Raw genomic sequence first — 20751 nt, 5'->3', positions numbered from 1 at the left:
TTGCATACTCACAAACCAATGAGCATGCACTCCCCCATTCTGAGCTCATAAAGGCCCCAGCCCCAGCCCCAATGAGAGAGAGAGAGAGACCACCCTTGCATGTCCTCTCCACTGAGAACTGTTTCTCGTCATTCAATAAAATTCTTCTCCGCCCTCCTCACCCTTTGATCACCAGCACAACCTCATTCTTCTTGGATGTGGGACAAGAACTCAGGACCCACCAAACACAGGTACAAAGAAGGCTGTAATACTGTGGCCCTCCACGCTCTGCCAGTGGAGGGCAGCTACCCCACGTGATGGGAAGCAGCAGCGGGCGGGAGCAGGGGCGACAGGACAGACAGAGCTGTTAACATGCCGCCATCCATCGGGCTGCAGATGGTGGGACTAAAAGAGCTATTAGCACACGGTAACAATCCCTCTGAGGTTTCAGGGTTGCAGACACCCGTTTGGGCACCACCATGTTCCCCTCAGTGTGACACGCCTGGTCCAGCAGCAAGCCCCACATACAGCCCGCTTCTGTCTCACTGCTTGGAGCAGCCAGCTGGACCCTGCACTCGCTCACTCACTCACCCCCTCCCACCAGGGGCTGAGTGCACAGTTGCAATGGCTGCAGGATCTGCATTGGAGTGCAAGCCAGGCACAGCCCAGCAGGCTGAATAGACAGGGCATCTCTTCTGGTGAGCTTGGGCCTGAGCAAAGCCTGGGCATGGATGTTGCTGGCTGGAGGTCTCTGGCTGGCAAAGTGGCCAAGAAAAATCCTGTGTCACTATGCTTCCTACCTGGGTGAAAGGATTACCCATACCCCAATCCTCAGCATCATGCAATATACACATGTAACAAACCTGTACATGTATCCTCTAAATCCAAAATAAAAGTTGAAAAAAATAGGGCAGGCATGGTGGCTCATGCCTGTAATCCTAGAACTTTGGGAGGCCCAGGTGGGAGACTGCTAGAGTCCAGGAGTTCCGGACCAGCCTGGGCAACACTGAGACCCTGCCTCAACAAAAAAAATTTAAAAATTAGCAGGGCATGGTGGTGCATGCTTATAGTTCTAGCTATTCAGGCAGAAGGATTCCTTGAGCCCAGGAGTTCAAGACTGCAAGTGAGCTGTGACTGACCCACTGCACTCCAGCCTGGGCAACAGGGTGAGACCCTGTCTCAGGGGGAAAAAAGTTGAAAAAAGAAAAAAATTATGTCATTTAACTATTATTTTTGTACAAACCCTTCCACATTTTTTTTAAATGTTAAAAGAGGCATCTGACAAAAATTCGGTGAAAGAGCTATGAGGAAAAAAAAGAGACCAGGTCCATAAGACAGCAAACTTTGTTTTATCTGAGCACTTCCTTAACTTTGTTTCATTATTATGCAAAAGTTATATAATTACAGAGTCTGGCAGGAGAGAAGAGAAAAAAAAACATAAATGCTATTAAAAACTAAGATTTTCAATACTGGGGAAATAAATACAAATATAAAAATTAAATAATTAAAAACCCTATAAGCTTAAATGTATAAGGATGGGCTTGAGAAACAGTCAGTAAACTATCAGAATTACTAGGTCACGTCAAAGGGCACAGAACCAAACTGAAGGGGTTCCCAATGCCCCAAAATGGAATAATATAAACATTAAAAATAAATAATGTGATGGATTGAAATGCAAATTCATGAAATAATCAAAATGATATTCTGAAAAATTAGTCACCTTTGCCGGGTTAAGGAAACAATACATGACTCTGAAAAATAACATTAATAAATAGAAAAAATAAATGGAAAGAATTAAGCAATCATCTTGCCTTTCTTGTGCCAACTGTATTTCAGGGTAACCAATAATTAAAATTTCTTCCTTATAGAAGCATTCCAGCTAACTAATGATGGAATGATAGAAAAAAATCACTAATGAAATAATGGATTTAGGCAATGATTATCAATGGTTGTTAAAACCATTAGGTGAAAGGCTGAGGCAGAACTTTACAATGGATGGATCAGGGTGATCTGGAGCCTGCTCATCAGCCTTAACATCTCTGAAGGTAGGACAATACAATCTCCTGTAATACAATGAAAAATACACTGTACAAGCTATGATGTATTCTTGCCAAAAGAATGGAAATTGAATCTAATCAAGCCTCGAAATCTATCAGTTCAAAGAAAACACAAAGGAGGAACATCTTAAACATTAGAAGGATCTAATCACCAAATTTTACACGATGAGAAATTTTACAAGATGATCTGACTTCTTCAGCAAATAAATGGCATAAACTTAAAACTTAAAAGGTGAACTTTTATAGATAAAAGAGACTTAAAAGACATATCAACTAATTGCAAATGAACATTGTTAGGATCCTGACTCAACAAACCAAAGGTAAAAGGCATTTTTAAAACAAAAAATAAGAGAAAATATATCGCTCTTTTTTTAAAAAAGGGCAAGTAAAATCATATGATGTGGAATTTTCTTTAAAACAGTTTAGGGAAAAATTAGGTAGGGTCTTGAAAACAGATTTGTAACACTGATGAAGCTGGGTGATGCATTCATAAAACTTGATTACGCTATTCTACTTTTCTGTACCTTTGATTTTTTTTTTTTTTTGAGACGGAGTCTCGCTCAGTCGCCCAGGCTGGAGTGCAGTGGCGCAATCTCGGCTCACTGCAAGCTCTGCCTCCCGGGTTCACGCCATTCTCCTGCCTCAGCCTCCAGAGTAACTGGGACTATGGGTGCCCGCCACCGCGCCCAGCTAATTTTTTGTATTTTTAGTAGAGACGGGGTTTCACAGTGCTAGCCAGGATGGTCTCGATCTCCTGACCTCATGATCCACCCGCCTCGGCCTCCCAAAGTGCTGGGATTACAGGCGTGAGCCACCGCGCCCGGCAACCTTTGATATTTTCAGTAACAAAAAGTTATAAAAAGAAAAATGTAATTCTTTTCCTCTTCCTAGTGGCTCCAGAAAATTCTAAAGAGTATAGCTTAAAATTATCACCACTTCTGAGTTATTCATTTATTCAACTAATATTTATTAAATTCCTAGGATATACTGGATACTGTTTTGGGTCCTAGCGGTATAGCAGTGGACATGGCAGTTAAAGACCCTGCCTTCACTGTGCATATACTGAAGTTACAGAAGACAGAAAGTAAGGAAAAACAACAACAGCGGCAATTAAAAAAAAAAAAAAAAAAAACAGGACAAAATAAAAACAAAAAAACCCAAAAAGAATTTCAAGAAGTGCCAGTATTTTATTGAGGATTTTTGCATCAATGTTCATCAAGGATATTGGTCTAAAATTTTCTTTTTTGGCTGTGTCTCTGCCTGGCTTTGGTATCAGGATGATGCTGGCTTCATAAAATGTGTTAGGGAGGATTCCCTCTTTTTCTATCGATTGGAATAGTTTCAGAAGGAATGGTACCAGTTCCTCCTTGTACCTCTGGTAGAATTCAGCTGTGAATCCATCCGGTCCTGGACTCTTTTTAGTTGGTAAGCTATTGATTATTGCCACAATTTCAGAACCTGTTATAGGTCTATTCAGAGATTCGACTTCTTCCTGATTTAGTCTTGGGAGGGTGTATTTGTCGAGGAATTTATCCATTTCTTCTAGATTTTCTAGTTTATTTGCATAGAGGTGTTTGTAGTATTCTCTGATGGTAGATTGTATTTCTGTGGGATCGGTGGTGATATCCCCTTTTTCATTTTTTATTGCATCTATTTGATTCTTCTCTCTTTTCTTCTTTATTAGTCTTGCTAGCGGTCTATCAGTTTTGTTGATCTTCTCAAAAAACCAGCTCCTGGATTCATTAATTTTTTGAAGGGTTTTTTGTGTCTCTATTTCCTTCAGTTCTGCTCTGATTTTAGTTATTTCTAGCCTTCTGCTAGCTTTCGAATGTGTTTGCTCTTGCTTTTCTAGTTCTTTTAATTGTGATGTTAGGGTGTCAATTTTGGATCTTTCCTGTTTTCTCTTGTGGGCATTTAGTGCTATAAAAAAAGCTTATACACCATGATCAAGTGGGCTTCATCCCTGGGATGCAAGGCTGGTTCAACATACGCAAATCAATAAATGTAATCCAGCATATAAACAGAACCAAAGACAAAAACCACATGATTATCTCAATAGACGCAGAAAAGGCTTTTGACAAAATTCAACAACCCTTCATGCTAAAAACTCTCAATAAATTAGGTATTGATGGGACGTATCTCAAAATAATAAGAGCTATATACGACAAACCCACAGCCAATATCATACTGAATGGGCAAAAACTGGAAGCATTCCCTCTGAAAACTGGCACAAGACAGGGATGCCCTCTCTCACCACTCCTATTCAACATAGTGCTGGAAGTTCTGGCCAGAGCAATCAGGCAGGAGAAGGAAATAAAGGGTATTCAATTAGGAAAAGAGGAAGTCAAACTGTCCCTGTTTGCAGATGACATGATTGTATATCTAGAAAATCCCATTGTCTCAGCCCAAAATCTCCTTAAGCTGATTAGCAACTTCAGCAAAGTCTCAGGATACAAAATCAATGTACAAAAATCACAAGCATTCTTGCACACCAATCACAGACAAACAGAGAGCCAAATCATGAGTGAACTCCCATTCACAATTGCTTCAAAGAGAATAAAATACCTAGGAATCCAACTTACAAGGGATGTGAAGGACCTCTTCAAGGAGATCTACAAACCACTGCTCAATGAAATCAAAGAGGATACAAACAAATGGAAGAACATTCCATGCTCATGGGTTGGAAGAATCAATATCGTGAAAATGGCCATACTGCCCAAAGTAATTTATAGATTCAATGCCATCCCCATCAAGCTACCAATGACTTTCTTCACAGAATTGGAAAAAACTACTTTAAAGTTCATATGGAACCAAAAAAGAGCCCGCATTGCCAAGTCAATCCTAAGCCAAAAGAACAAAGCTGGAGGCATCACGCTACCTGACTTCAAACTATACTACAAGGCTACAGTAACCAAAACAGCATGGTACTGGTACCACAACAGAGATATAGATCAATGGAACAGAACAGAGCCCTCAGAAATGATGCCGCATATCTACAACTATTTGATCTTTGACAAACCTGACAAAAACAAGAAATGGGGAAAGGATTCCCTATTTAATAAATGGTGCTGGGAAAACTGGCTAGCCATATGTAGAAAGCTGAAACTGGATCCCTTCCTTACACCTTATACAAAAATTAATTCAAGATGGATTAAAGACTTAAATGTTAGACCTAAAACCATTAAAATCCTACAAGAAAACCTAGGCAATACCATTCAGGCCATAGGCGTGGGCAAGGACTTCATGTCTAAAACACCAAAAGCAATGGCAACAAAAGCCAAAATTGACAAATGGGATCTCATTAAACTAAAGAGCTTCTGCACAGCAAAAGAAACTACCATCAGAGTGAACAGGCAACCTACAGAATGGGAGAAAATTTTTGCAACCTACTCATCTGACAAAGGGCTAATATCCAGAATCTACAATGAACTCAAACAAGTTTACAAGAAAAAAACAAACAACCCCATCAAAAAGTGGGCAAAGGACATGAACAGACACTTCTCAAAAGAAGACATTTATGCAGCCAGAAAACACATGAAGAAATGCTCATCATCACTGGCCATCAGAGAAATGCAAATCAAAACCACAGTGAGATACCATCTCACACCAGTTAGAATGGCCATCATTAAAAAATCAGGAAACAACAGGTGCTGGAGAGGATGTGGAGAAATAGGAACACTTTTACACTGTTGGTGGGACTGTAAACTAGTTCAACCATTGTGGAAGTCAGTGTGGCGATTCCTCAGGGATCTCGAACTAGAAATACCATTTGACCCAGCCATCCCATTACTGGGTATATACCCAAAGGACTATAAATCATGCTGCTATAAAGACACATGCACACGTATGTTTATTGCGGCACTATTCACAATAGCAAAGACTTGGAACCAACCCAAACGTCCAACAACAATAGACTGGATTAAGAAAATGTGGCACATATACACCATGGAATACTATGCAGCCATAAAAAATGATGAGTTCGTGTCCTTTGTAGGGACATGGATGAAACTGGAAAACATCATTCTCAGTAAACTATCGCAAGGACAAAAAACCAAACACCGCATGTTCTCACTCATAGGTGGGAATTGAACAATGAGAACTCATGGACACAGGAAGGGGAACATCACACTCCGGGGACTGTTGTGGGGTGGGGGGAGGGGGGAGGGACAGCATTAGGAGATATACCTAATGCTAAATGACGAGCTAATGGGTGCAGGAAATCAACATGGCACATGGATACATATGTAACAAACCTGCACATTGTGCACATGTACCCTAAAACCTAAAGTATAATAAAAAAAAAAAAAAGAATTTCAAGAAGTGGTAAGTTCAAGGGAGAAAATCAAATAGGTACTGGGAGAGATTGTGACTAGGGAGGGGAATGACGACTTCATATAAGATCATTGATGTGCTGATAAGCAGCCTCTAAAGAATTAAAACAAACCCCTGACTTACAGTACTTGACAATTTCTGTGGTATAAATACTCACGCATGGGCATTTTCAAACTACTAATGTGAAGACAATGAACCTGGTTTTGGGAAGAGATTTGCATTAACTGGCTCTTGTGAGCTGATGTGAGCTGGCTGCAGCACACTCCTGGCATAGGATAGTAAGGAAAAGCCTACATTTCAGGCAGAGGGAATATAGCAATTTTAAAAGATCCTAAAGCAGAACCAATTTTAGTGAATTCATAGAGCAGAAAGGACAGTATAGCTAAAGGACAGTGAGGAAAGGAGAGCATATTTAGAAAGACAGAAAGGAGCCAGACCACGTTAAGTTAGTTAAAGGATAGTTCTTCCAAAGGAGAGAGTAATGTGAGAGTGTGTTAATGTTCATTTGGGAAGCAGGGGTAATACAGATAGCTTTTTTTTTTTTTTTAAGAAGAGATTATAAAGAAGCAGAAAAAGTGGGACAAATAATTTAGGATGGCACAATGCTCCAAGTATATCAATAATACCAGTAATGTAAATAGACTAAGACAAAGATTGACAGACTGGATTAAACAATAAAATCTAGACATATACTATTTATAAGAGATATAAAGACATACAAAAGCTGAACATTAAGAAAATATTAAGAAAAGAGACATATCAGGCAAATACTAACCAAAAGAAAGCTGACATAATTTTATTAATATCAGATACATTTATGAGAAAAATATTATTAGGAATTAGAAGGTAACCACATAATAACAAAAGGTTTAATCCACCAAGAAGGCATGACAATTTTATTTATACCACATAATAACAAAAGGTTTAATCCACCAAGAAGTCATGACAATTTTAATTATCATTATTATTATTTTTTGAGACAGGGTCTCACTCTTACACCCAGGCTGGAGTACAGTGGTGCGATCATGGCTCACTGCAGCCTCAGCCTCCTGGGCCCAAGAGATCCTCCCAAGTAGCTAGGACTACAGGCTTATGCCACCACGAAGAGCTATTTTTGGATTTTTTGTAGAGATGAGGTTTTGCCACGTTGCCTCGTATTCCTGGGCTCAAGCCATCAGCCTGCCTTAGCCTCCCAAAGTGCTGGGATTACAGGTGTGAGTCACCGGGCCTGGCTGGCACAACAACTTTAGACATACATCTATTGTTTAGTTATTATTATTATTTTGCTTAACAAATTACCTCCAAATTTATTGGCATTTTAAACAACACACTTTATCATCTATTTGTTTGGGTTGGATTTTTAAAAGTCTGACCATCTGTCTTTTCAGCTGCCAAGTTTAGTCCATCGACCTTAGTGATTAATATATTTAGACAGGGTTCTAACATCTTTTTATTTGTTCTTTCTCTATGACTCATTCTCATCCTCTGTCTCTGTCTCTCCCACTCTTCGGATTTTCTGGTTTGTTTTTCCCTAATGACATTTTCCCCTCTTGTTTCCACTCTCTATTTCTGTTCTTTTAGCAATGACCCTTGAAATTTTACTATATATTTTACTTAAATTGTTAAGTAAGTTTAAACAATTGCTTGACATCCTCCTGAACAACACAAAGACTTTCTAATACTTCAATTCCAACTTTCTCCTCCTGACTTACCTAATATCGGTGTCCAACATTTCCAGTAGTCTCTTTTTAAAAAAAAAAACTCCATAAACAAGATATTAGAGTTGTTTTATAGAGACAACACTGATTTGAGTCTATGTACAAGTTTACTAGTTCATTTATTCACTACTCTTTCTTACATTTCAGACTACTAGTCTTCTAGGATCATTTTATTCTTTCTTGAGGTATATTCCTTAGAATTCCTTTAGGTTTCTCAAACTCAGCACTATGGAATTTTGGAGCAAATAATTATTATGGGGGACTGTCCTGTGCACTGTAGAGAATTTAAGAGCATCCCTGGCCTCTACTCATTAGATGCCAGTAGCACCTCCAGTAGTGACTGTCAGAGATGTCTCCAGGGTGGGTGCAGTGGCCCTCTCCTGTAATCCCACCACTTTGGGAGGCCATGGCAGGAGGACTGCTTGAGGGCAGGAGTTTGAGACTAGCATGAGCAACATTGTGAGACCTTATCTCTACAAAATTTTTGTGTACACTTATTTGTTTTTCTGGCTGTGTTTTGGTATTGAGAATTCTTCTGTCATTCTGTTGTTCCTTTGATGAACTGTCCTTTCTCTCTGGCTGCTTTCAAGATCTTTTCTTAGATATTCTGCAGTTTCATTAAGATGTATCTAGGTGTAGTTCTTTTTGTTTACACTATTTAACTATGACTAAGCTACTGTTTAACTTTTTTATATCAATACATATATTTTTTTCTTTTCTAGAAGTTCCATTTATCTTCCTTCTCTTTAAACAGTCTTTTATTCCTGAGGAGTTTGCTCATCTTCCTAACTGCATCCTCTACTGATTTAAACATTTAATGGAATTTTGTATCCCAGACTCAGGACCATGTCATTTCTCTTGAGGGTTATGGAAGTAAGAGTTCAACATACTACCTCTCTGCTATTCAATAACCTTACAATGATGCTGTTACAAAAATCTGGGCCGGGCGCGGTGGCTCACGCTTGTAATCCCAGCACTTTGGGAGGCCGAGGCGGGCGGATCACGAGGTCAGGAGATCGAGACCATCCTGGCTAACACGGTGAAACCCCGTCTCTACTAAAAATACAAAAAAAAATTAGCCGGGCGTGGTGGCGGGCGCCTGTAGTCCCAGCTACTCAGAGAGGCTGAGGCAGGAGAATGGCGTGAACCCGGGAGGCGGAGCTTGCAGTGAGCCGAGATCATGCCACTGCACTCCAGCCTGGGTGACAGAGCGAGACTCCGTCTCAAAAAAAAAAAAAAAAAAAAATCTGGCATGAGACAAACCTGTCCCATTCTGCTACCTGCTGTCCAAGCCACCTCCTAGCAGCTCTGGCTCCCCTTGCTGCATCTCTGGCACCTCTATGTTTGGATCTCTCTCGTCTCAAGTTTCAGGTGAAATCACCATAACTTTTATGACAATTTTATTTATTATTATCATCAGACAGTCTGGATCCTGGCTGTTTCTGGCCCACCTTCCATTTGCTTGCTTACTTTTTTTAGAAAGGTAGAAGAATATCCCTGGAGAGATTTTTGTCTACATTTTATGAGATCAATGATGTCTCCAATAATGTCCTACTCATGGTCTACTTGTGGTAGTGCTGTGCAATGGGAGGTTCCCAAAGAGTTCCTGGTCAATCATGGCTTGTGGACAGTCATGAAAGGTCAAGGCTTTCCAAGGCAAGAAATGAAGCATTCATCAAGTGTGGTTATACCAAAAGGCATGAAATTAGAAGTGATTATATTGAAAGGCATGGATTAATTTTTGGCTGAATATCTTGGTGGGAAACCGTGCTGCTTTAGAGTTCAGCCTTCAAAAGTTTAGGTCACCATTGTGACCCCAAGAAATACCAGATGGAATGGAACTTCTAGTTTCTGAGTAGCAAATAATCTTTACTCTGCAGGAACTAAGAACCAAATCCATATTCCAGGGCTCTTTTAGGATTATTCAGAATCCTAAGATGAGTCCTTTGAACGATCCCCACTGAGACTGGCCTCAGTAATGGTTTGCATTACATCACCTATCAGATTACTATTGTTTCTTTTTTCTTTTTCTTTTTTTTTTTTTTTTTTGAGATGGAGTCTTGCTCTGTCGCCCAGTCTACAGTGCAGTGGCACAATCTCAGCACACTGTGACTTCCGCCTCCAGGGTTCAAGCAATTCTCCTACCTCAGCCTCCCGAGAAGCTGGAATTATAGGCGCCTGCCACCATGCCCGGCTAATTTTTTGTGTTTTTAGTAGACACGGGGCTTTGCCATGTTCGCCAGGCTGGTCTTGAACTCCTGACCTCAGGTGATCCACCTGCCTCAGCCTCCCAAACTGCTGGGATTACGGGCGTGAGCCACCGCACCCAGACACTATTATGTTTCTTTTTTCTCATTTTACTATCTAAATAATGCTGATATTTTGGGGAAACTTACTGGTGTTTCACTGCATAATTCAAATGAAAACTGATAGCATAGTTCTACTAAATATTTCAGATTTCTGTTTTTTATGGCATACTTTTTTTTTTGTAAACAGAAAAAAGGTATACCAAAGGTCTTACTCTTTATAAACACTTTACTGTTGTGATGGTATTACTTCTATAATGTTGCATTTGTCAATTACCACTTCTACTATAATTTGGGCCCTGGATAAATCTCAAGTTACTCCTTTAGCTTCCTAATCTTGTCAAATGGCCTTTGCTGGTTTGAGTTAGGCAACAGAGCAGTAAGTGTACTTAATTTCCCTTGGCACAGGTTTGGGTTTGTACTATGTGACTATGTGAATCTGAAAGGTTATCCCAAAATAATGTTTTTGATTTTATACTTTGTTTTGCCATTGATTTGTTAAGGAAACCATGTAATTTGTTCTGGAGAGTTTCTGATGGTCTGGGTTTTGATGATGGCATCCATGTGATGCTGTTTAACATGTTCTTTTTTTTGTAATTCCTATAAATTGGTAGTTGAATCTAAAAGCTTAATCACATTCAGTACTTCTAGGAGGGTAGGCAGGAAAACTATTTCACAGTGGTATTATGATCTGCCAGGAGATACACGTCATTGTCATCTGGTTGTCTTTCCTTTTGAGATATTAGCAACTGTTGATGAGTAATGCCTAGCTCCATTAATTTATGAGAGGTCACCAAATGGTAATATTCTCATTCTATTATTGTTCCTTCATTTATTAGCTGGAATACCTCTATAAAAAGAGACATTTCCTTTAATCTACTATTTGATTACCAAGTGGTTCAGTTAAAAACAAGACAAATAATTCTTTCCCTTTACTGACCAGTTCTCAGAATAATTGGTTCACTAAATACTCCAATAGTGAGCAGTTAGTTGTGGGTTTTGTTTTGTTTTGTTTTAGAGACAGGGTATCACTCTGTTGCCCAGGCTGGAGGAGTGCAGTGGCACCATCACAGTTTACTATAGCTTCCAGACTAGCTAGGACTACAGGTGTGTGCCACCATGCCTAGCTAATTATTTTTTGCTTTTTTGTACAGATGGGTTCTTGCAATGTTGCCCAGTCTGATCTTGAACCCCTGGCCTCAAGTAATCCTCCCACCTCCCTCCTCAGCCTCCTAAAGTGCTGGGACTACAAGCATGTGCCATTGCGCCTGGCTCGTTTCTTAAATTATCATTGTGAACTCATAAACTTAAATATTGGGTTTTTACTGTATTAGTCCTTCCTCATGCTGCTATGAAGAAATACCCGAGACTGGGTAATTTATAAAGAAAAGAGGTTTGGCTGAGCACAGTGGCTCACACCTCTAATCCCAGCACTTTGGGAGGATGAGGTAGGCGGATCACTTGAGGCTCGGAGTTTGAGACTAGACAGGCCAACATGGTGAAACCCCGTCTCCACTGAAAATACAAAAATTAGCCAGGTGTGATGGTGGGTGCCTGTAATCCTAGCTACTTGGGAGGCTGAGGAAGGAGAATCGCTTGAACCTGGGAGACGGAGGTTGTGGTAAGCCAAGATCATGCCACTGTACTCCAGCCTGGGTGACAGAGCAAGATTCTACCTCAAAAAACAAAACAAAACAAAACAAAAAAAGAGAGAGAAAAGAGGTTTAATTGACTCCAAGTTCAACATGGCTAGGGAAGCCTCAGGAAACTTATAATCATGGTGGAAGGCCCCTCTTTACGGGGCAGCAGGAGAGAGAATGAGTGCAAGGAGGGGAAATGCGTGATGCTTATAAAACCATCAGATCTCATGAGACTCACTCACAGTCATAAGAACAACATAGAGGAAACTGCCCCCATGATTCAGTTACCTCCCACAAAACGTGGGGATTATGGGAATTACAAGTCAAGATGAGTTGGGGGGGGTACACAGCCAAACCATATCAGGTATGTTTCAAATCAAATGCTTTTTCAACCTCTATTAAGATTATTATACAATATTTTTCTTTTAATTTGTTAATATAGTGAATTATACAAATTAACCTTCAATATTAAACCAACCATGGATTTCTAGCAGAAACTCAACTTGATGATAGGGATAATTTAAAAAAATATGTTGCTTGATTCAGATTCCAAATATTTTGTTCAGGATTGTAGATATGTTCCTAAGTAAGGTTGGCCTATACTTTTTTTTTTTAATCTCATATTGCCATCCTTAAGTTTTAGTTATCAAGGTTGCAAAAGCCTCAAAACTGAGGTAGTGGTTACTTGGTTTTCTATTCCTTATGAAAGACTGACTGTAGAAGACGCGAATTATTTTTCCTTGGATGACTGATAAAACTTTTAATAATGCCAGGACCCATGGCTTGTTTGCTTGCTAGCTTTCTAAAAATGTTTTAAGTGGAAAGCTACACACACACACACACACGGAAAAGTTCATAAATCACAGATGTATAGCTTGATTATTACAATAGCAGTTTCACCCTCCCGTATATCTCCTCAGCCTGACCCTGAGTTTTGCAAGAGACCTGATGAGTCAGTGGGAACAGTAGATACATTAAAATAACTGCCCTGTTGACAGTAAAAACATTTAGAAGGACTGGAAAGGACTCTTATATATCCAATTCAACAACAAAGTTCTGAAAGATGTTATTACAAATTCAATTAAGCAGGCAAGGCAACTGAACCAGTTTTTCACCTACCAGGCCAAATTATCCTAAACAAGGTTTTTAGGGAGAGCTGGGAAGATTTTCTTTTTTTTTCTTTTTCTTTTTTCTTTTTTTTTTTTTTTTTTCTGAGACAGAGTCTCACTCTGCCGCCCAGGCTAGAATGCAGTGGTGCAATCTCGGCTCACTGCAACCTCCACCTCCTGGTTCAAGTGATTCTCCTGCCTCAGCCACCCAAGTAGCTGGGATTACAGGCACCCGCCACCATGCCTGGCCAATTTTTTTTATTTTAAGTAGACACGGGGTTTCACCATCTTGGTCAGGCTGGTCTCAAACTCCTGACCTTGCGATCCACTGGCTTTGGCCTCCCAAAGTGCTGGGATTACAGGCGTGGTGAAACACCGCGCCTGGCCGGAAGATTTTCATTCAACCTTATAATACCTTTTCTGAGTAACTTATCAGATGGTTAGAAAACACAACAAAAAAAATCTTACAATCTTTTGCAAACTCATTAATTTTTTTAATAAACCAGACTTTTAAAGATTCTGAGGCTACAGCTACAACAAAGATACTTAAGACAGAAGACAGAAGAGGATAGTTCTTCAGAGCATGAGAAAAAAGGAAAATATGATCTGACTCCATGAATCTAGGAGAGAGAACTCAGGCTGGCAGGATAGATATACCTGATAATCTGGCTAGAAGACTGGATGAATCCTCAGGTTGGCTAAAAATTGAATGCAGCTGTAGGCTGCCAAATGAGATTAATGTTTGAAGTAGTCTCTTTGCAAATACTATTAGAATTTTTTGGCTAATAATGACTAAGATAACTCTTCCTTCACAATCAAAGTTACTTATTTTTGCCTACAGTTCCCCAGGTATCCTTTACTGCAGGTGGTTAGCTGGGAACAAAATCCAGCTTAGTAATACTGGAATTGTATCAACTTTTGACTGTCCATTTCATTAGCTAAGCTGCCTCCATTGTACATGTGTTCCTGATAATGAACTATTCTCAAACATCTCTGCCTGTCATGTATGTATCAGGGACAGAAACACTTTCATAGTTTAGAGGGAAGATGTTCTTTTCATGGTCTGGCAAAATTTTTCAATGAAAGCTTAATCGTTCATGATCCAAATATAAAATTTTTTTTTTTTTTTTTTTTGAGACGGAGTCTTGCTCTGTCGCCCAGGCTGGAGTGCAGTGGCGCAGTCTCGGCTCACTGCAAGCTCCGCCTCCCGGGTTCACGCCATTCTCCTGCCTCAGCCTCTCCGAGTAGCTGGGACTACAGGCGCCCGCCACTACGCCCGGCTAATTTTTTTGTATTTTTAGTAGAGACGGGGTTTCACTGTGTTAGCCAGGATGGTCTTGATCTCCTGACCTCGTGATCCGCCCGCCTCGGCCTCCCAAAGTGCTGGGATTACAAGTGTGAGCCACCGCGCCCAGCGAAATATAAAATTTTTATATACAGAAGACTAATTTTGAGCAATGTATAGAAACTATCCAATATAAAAGTATAAAAAAGTGGCTGGGAGTGGTGGCTCATGCCTGTAATTCCAGCACTTTGAGAGGCCATGGTGGGTGGGTCACCTGAGGTCAGGAGTTTGAGACCAGCCTGACCAATATGGTGAAACCTTGTCTCTACTAAAAATACAAAAATTAGCCAGGTGTTGTGGCATGCGCCTGTAGTTCCAGCTACTCAGGAGGCTGAGGCCAAAGAACTGCTTGAATCCAAGAGGCGAATGTTGTGGTGAGCCAAGATTGTGCCACCGCACTCCAGCCTGGGCGACAGATCAAGACTCCGTCTCAAAAAAAAAACAAAAACCAAAAAACAAAAAACCTCTAACATCGCACGGCCAGGACCTTAGTGATCAGATTTGTATATTTATGTCAAACCACTTACTTAACAAATATATACTGAGTGCCTAGGATGTCAGGTACTGTTTCAGCATGTAAACTCACTAAAGGAATGAGGGCTATGGTCTCATAAACTCTTCTCATTAACCCAAGGACTATTCTAAGTCTTTAACATAGAAAGAATGAAAAAGGAGCATCTCAGTTTCTTCAACTAATCCTCTGAAGTTTTTACTTTCCCTACTTTGGACTTTTTGATAGCTTATTTTTCCACAGCTGCTTTACACATACTTAAACAGCTAAAAGCTCAGCAGTGATCAAAAGAAGCCTCAAATCAAAGCATACATACACACACACGAGTGTTAAATACTAAATAATATACTAAAAATTACTTAACCTCACTTATACTGAAGGAAGTATAAATAAAAAACTAGAGATGCCATTTTCACCTATTAGGTAAAGAAACTATTTTAAGATTAATAATACTTGTTTTTTTTTTTTTATTATAGGGAGTCAAGCATTACTCCATACTGGTGAGAGTTTAAGCTCATGTATCTTTTTAAAAATGTATATATCTTTTGAGTAAGGAATTCCACTGTTAGGAATTTACCCTACAAATACACTGGCATTAAGACTGATATATCTATCTTATATACTGGATATAAGATATTCATTGCAACATAACTTACAACAGTAACACACCTGGAAATAAATGCTCATGAGTAGGAAACTGGCTGAATAAAATTATAGTGCAGGAGCACAGTGAAATACTCTTCCATCACAAACAAAGGAATGAAGCAGAACTTTATGTACTAAGATGTCTAAGGCAAAATGTTAAGTAAAAAGAAGTGGTCTGTATAATAGAACAATCCATTTACTATAACACCATTGATATAAAAAGGAAAAGATAGTCATATATAATATAAAAATTTATAATTAAAAATTTCTAGAAGAATTCCCAAGAAACTGTCAACAGCAAGTACTTTTAAGAGGTGGAAGTGAGGTGGTAAGAAAAAGAGATACTTTTACTTTCTTTATATATGCCTTTTGTTTGAGCTGAATGCCTCATCAGAGTATGTTTCTTTTTACATTTTGAAAATTTATCAGTCCTGAGGTCTTCTGAAATTCCTGTCAAGGCCGGGCGCAGTGACTCGCACCTGTAATCCCAGCATTTTGGGAGGCTGAGGTGGGCGGATCACGAGGTCAGGAGATGGAGACCATCCTGGCCAACATGGTGAAACCCTGTCTCTACTAAAATTACAAAAATTAGCCAGGCGTGGTGGCAGGCGCCTGTAGTCCCAGCTACTTGGGAGGCTGAGGCAGGAGAATGGTGTGAACCCGGGAGGCGGAGATTGAAGTGAGTGGAGATCGCACCGCTGCACTCCAGCCTGGTGACAGAGCGAGACACTGTCTCAAAAAAAAAAAAAAAAGAGAAATTCTTGTCAAATTACGCACTTACTTTAAAGAAGTGATACCCAGAGGAAGTAAATTCATTTCCATAATTTGTTTCATAGATAAGGAACTGGAACACCAAATTCTAAGGACTGCTTAAGGACATGCTGTTTATAAAGTACTTTCAATAATTAAAAAGGTGATCAAAAGGCCAAGAAAAGTAATAAAAAGGGAAAATTAGCTGCAAAGTCAGATATTATAAAGGTATTATAATATCTTCTTTTCCAAATTATCTTAAAAAAATTCTAGTTCTTAGATTTTTTTTAACCATAGATCATGCAAAATTACTTTTATTTAACTGAGTCTTAGTAATCAATTATAGAAGCAGTTTCCTAAAACTTGGCAAGTTGGGAATAGAAACAGCAGGAAAAAAGTTGTTGGGTGGAAGTAGAAAAGGAGGGGATAGAAAATAGAATCCGAGAAGGCAGTAATGTCTGTTAGGATAAATGAGTTAAGGGTGACTTTGGATAGAGTCAATCCCCACAGTAATACTATACCTAACAGTTGGCTGTGTTCCCCTGTGATGGAGTTCTGACTCGGGTCTGAAAAACAAACAATTGAAAAGAAAAGAAAAAAATGAATGATCAAAACAAATAATTTCTTTAAAATCAGCAACAAAAGTCAACCAAGGAAATAAGCAAAAAATTAAAAAACTTATGAAATATTAATGTGAAGATAATAAAAAATAGAATGAACTAGTGTAAAGAATGATCACATTGCTCAAAAAGTTAAACATAATCACCATCAGCAATTCTACTCCTAATTATACTTCCAAAATAATTGAAAACAGGGACTCAGATACTTTACTACAAAGTTTATGGCAAAATAATTCACAATAGCCAAAAGGTTACCAGGTATACTCCTACAGATGAATGAATCAACAAAATGTAATATATACACACAATGGAAAATTATTCAGCTATAAAAATGAATGGAATTCTGATACATGTGACAACATGGATGAACCTTGAAAACATTATGCTAAGGAAAACAAACCAGACACAAAAAGATAAATATTATATGACTCAATGTATATAAAATGTTGAGAAAGGGCAAACTTATAGAGATGGAAAGTAGATTGGAGGTTACCAGGGGCTGGGTGGAGTAGGGTATGGAATGTTATTGCTCAAAGAGTACAGCGTTTCTGTTTGGGGTGATGAGAAATTCTGGAAACAGTGGTAATGGGTGTACAACACTATAAATGTTAATTAATGCCACTGAGTTGTACACTTAAACATGGTTAAAATGGTAACTTCTGTATTGTATATATTTTGCCACAATAAAAAGTAAATTGAAAAAAATAATAATCACACAAATTTGACCAAGCAGTAGTTTCATAAAGTAGAAGGATGATTCAGGATTGTGATATGAGTTATATTTTTAATGACGAAGGAACATTTTAATGACAAAAAAAACTTATGGCTATAGCAGCTCAAAGTCAGGACATAAATAAAGCACTTACTACTATTAGCAGATATGTTCTAGTAGTCTGACTTTAAGATACACTGACTAAATTGGCTTTCATAAATATCAATTTCTTTAGTAATCTGAAATAAAATTAGTGGCAATAAGCCAAGTTCCTAATGCAAGAGATATTGACAATCATCATTTAACAGTCAACCACTTGCTTATTTTAAAGATTTGAAAAGCACTAAGAGCTAAAAACAGAAAAGACTAAGCTCCACTTTCCTCAAAGACTAAATCTCTTGAGACGCTGATGATTCTGGCTTTCTTGAATGTGCCTGGGGTAATAAAAATAATTTTAGACCAGGGGTCATGTGAACAATGGGAAAAAAGTTACATCTTTATTTTCACTAACCTCTAACTGAAGTTAAGGATTTTCTACAGCTGTGATGTATGCAATAGATTACATAAAAGTACCTGTGATTTTGTCTAACAATAAATCTCAGATATTTTTATATCACATTATTTAGACAAAATTCAAATATCTTCCAGAGTCCACATATGGTTTTTGTTTTTGTTTTTGTTTCTGAGACGGAGTCTCGCTCTGTCGCCCAGGCTGGAGTGCGCTGGCGCAATCTCAGCTCACTGCAAGCTCTGCCTCCTGCATTCACGCCATTCTCCTGCCTCACCCTCCTGAGTAGCTGGGACTACAGGCACCTGCCACCACACCTGACTAATTATTATTATTATTATTTTTTAACTTCTGGCCTTCTCCTTGCCTTTTTTTTTTTTTTTTTGTATTTTTAGTAAAGACGGGGTTTCACCATGTTGGCCAGCCTGGTCTCGAACTCCTGACCTCAGGTGATCCACCCGCCTCGGCCTCCCAAAGTGCTGGGATTACAGGCATGAGCTACCACGCCCAGCCCACATATGTTTTATATATCATTTAATTAACACTTTAAGCATCCCAGACAGAAAGAAACAATCAGAATACTTAACAAATTCCAGTTTCTGATGCATACTGGAGTATACACTATATACTTTAATTAAGGAAGTAAGGTAGAAACCTGATTTCTACCACAAAAGTTTTAAATGCTATTTGAACATTTAAAAATTTATTTTCAGGGGATTTTTTTCCTTAACTTGGTTTGAAAAAGGGAAATTTGAAATGTTCCTATTCTAGAATATTTTCCCCAAACATACCAGCAAGTGAATTCCCAGTTTTTACTTTAAACTTATCTTACTTCCCATCTAAATAAAGGATACTGGGGCTGGGTGCAATGGCTCCTGCCTGTTATCCCAGTATTCTGGGGAGCTGAGGTGGGAGGATCACGAGGCCAGGAGTTTGAAGCCAGTCTGAGCAACATGGTGAGACCGCATCTCTACGAAACATTTTAAAAATTAGGTAGGCATAGTGGTGTGTGCACCTGTAGTCCCAGCTACTCAGGAGGCTTAGGCAAGAGGTTCTCTTGAACCCAAGAGTTAGATGCCCCAGTGAGCTATGATGATGCCACTGCACTCCAGCCGGAGTGAGAGTGAGACCTTATCTCTCCCCCAACCCCCCACTATATGTATATATATTCTTGCACATAAGACAAAGTAGGAATGTTCTTGCACATAAGACAAAGTAGGAATAACAGTTCTGTAGTCACTCTCTCTCTTAGGGAAAATTGGGCCCTATCATTATGGAGAAGCAAGCATGTAGGTGGCATGAAAAGAACAGCAGAGAAAGCATAACAGAATTTTAGAACTAGAAGAACCTTGGTTGTCATCTAAACCTACTCCAGTGACTCTAGAGGAAAAGCTGGGGAAAGGTTATCACATCATTTATTTTTCTCTTTAAATCATACCAACACCTCTCCTTCAAGATTCTGATTCCCAGCCATAGTCACTAATATGAATAGCTTGTATCTCTCAGGTGTGCAGGAACAGAAAAGTTGAGAACCTCATATTTTAATGTTTATAGTTCTAAAAAACTAATGCCTGGGTTAATCAGTGACTAAAGACACATCATACTACTGCCCAAAGAAAAAGGTTATAGTCTTGATGCTTTGAGAACTTATGTTCTTGCTTCTCAATATTCTGTAATTCTAACTTTCTTGTTCTAAAACAAGGTATGATAGGCTAAAACAAGTTATTTGAAATTGCCAGGGAATACATCCTATGAAGAGAAATAGGAAAACATCTCAGATAACTCTGGCAGACTAGGTATGGTTTTAGAGAGGAAAATATAAATGACTTTGCCTTTAAAAAGAACTAAGTCGGCCAGGCGCAGCGGCTCATGCCTGTAATCGCAGCACTTTGGGAAGCCGAGGCGTGTGGATCACCTGAGGTCAGGAGTCGAGACCAGCCTGACCAACATAGTGAAATGCCATCTCCACTAAAAATACAAAAACCAGCCGGGCGTGGTGGCACGCACCTGTAATCTCAGCTACTCTGGAGGCTAAGACAGGAGGATGGCTTGAACCCAGGAGGCGGAGGTTGCAGTGAGCCAAGACCACGCCACTGCACTCCAGCCTGGGCAACAAGAGTGAAACTCCATCTCAAAAAAAAAAAGAAAAAAATTAACTCCTCTATTGTGTAATATATTTTCTTTCCTTCTAAGCTGTGCATACGTGATGTATGTATACTCTCTAGACAATCCAGGAGTCTTCCTTTGAACACCCTCCTATACTTCAGATGAGTGGAAACAAGTCTTTTTATTTTTTTTGAGATGGAGTCTTGCTCTGTCGCCCAGGCTGGAGTGCAGTGGTGCGATCTTGGCTCACTGCAACCTCCACCTTCCAGGTTCAAGCAATTCTCTGCCTCATCCTCCAGAACAGCTCGGATTACAGGTGCCCGCCACCACGCCTGGCTAATTTTTGTATTTTTAGTACAGTTGGGGCTTCACCATGTTGGCCAGACTGGTCTTGAACTCCTGACCTCGTGATC

At 39.3% G+C, this 20751-nt stretch overlaps 1 protein-coding gene and 1 long non-coding RNA gene across 6 annotated transcripts in view; one reads left to right on the top strand and one right to left on the bottom strand.

The window, feature by feature from the left end:
• Positions 1-20751, bottom strand: part of SLC12A6 (solute carrier family 12 member 6) — a 109472-nt gene that overhangs the window by 32589 nt on the left and 56132 nt on the right. For 4 of the 5 annotated variants that reach the window (XM_058427733.1, XM_058427732.1, XM_032175187.2 and 1 more), the window contains one exon: positions 16914-16958. The exons of the other annotated variant lie outside the window; for it this stretch is intronic. In XM_058427733.1, the coding sequence (XP_058283716.1) occupies positions 16914-16958 (45 nt within the window). The remainder of the gene's footprint in view (positions 1-16913; positions 16959-20751) is intronic. 5 annotated transcript variants of the gene reach the window in all.
• The window catches only part of LOC131381199 (uncharacterized), a 37122-nt gene continuing 16485 nt past the window's right edge, over positions 115-20751 (top strand). Inside the window, exon 1 of the long non-coding RNA XR_009209763.1 lies at positions 115-230. This is a non-coding gene — a long non-coding RNA (uncharacterized LOC131381199). The remainder of the gene's footprint in view (positions 231-20751) is intronic.

The sequence above is a fragment of the Hylobates moloch genome, unplaced genomic scaffold (genome assembly GCF_009828535.3).
Source record: "Hylobates moloch isolate HMO894 unplaced genomic scaffold, HMol_V3 SCAFFOLD_14, whole genome shotgun sequence".
NCBI classification, from domain to species: Eukaryota; Metazoa; Chordata; class Mammalia; order Primates; family Hylobatidae; genus Hylobates; species Hylobates moloch.
Note: the sequence above shows the minus strand (reverse complement) of the source record. Positions and strands in the feature narration are given on the sequence as shown.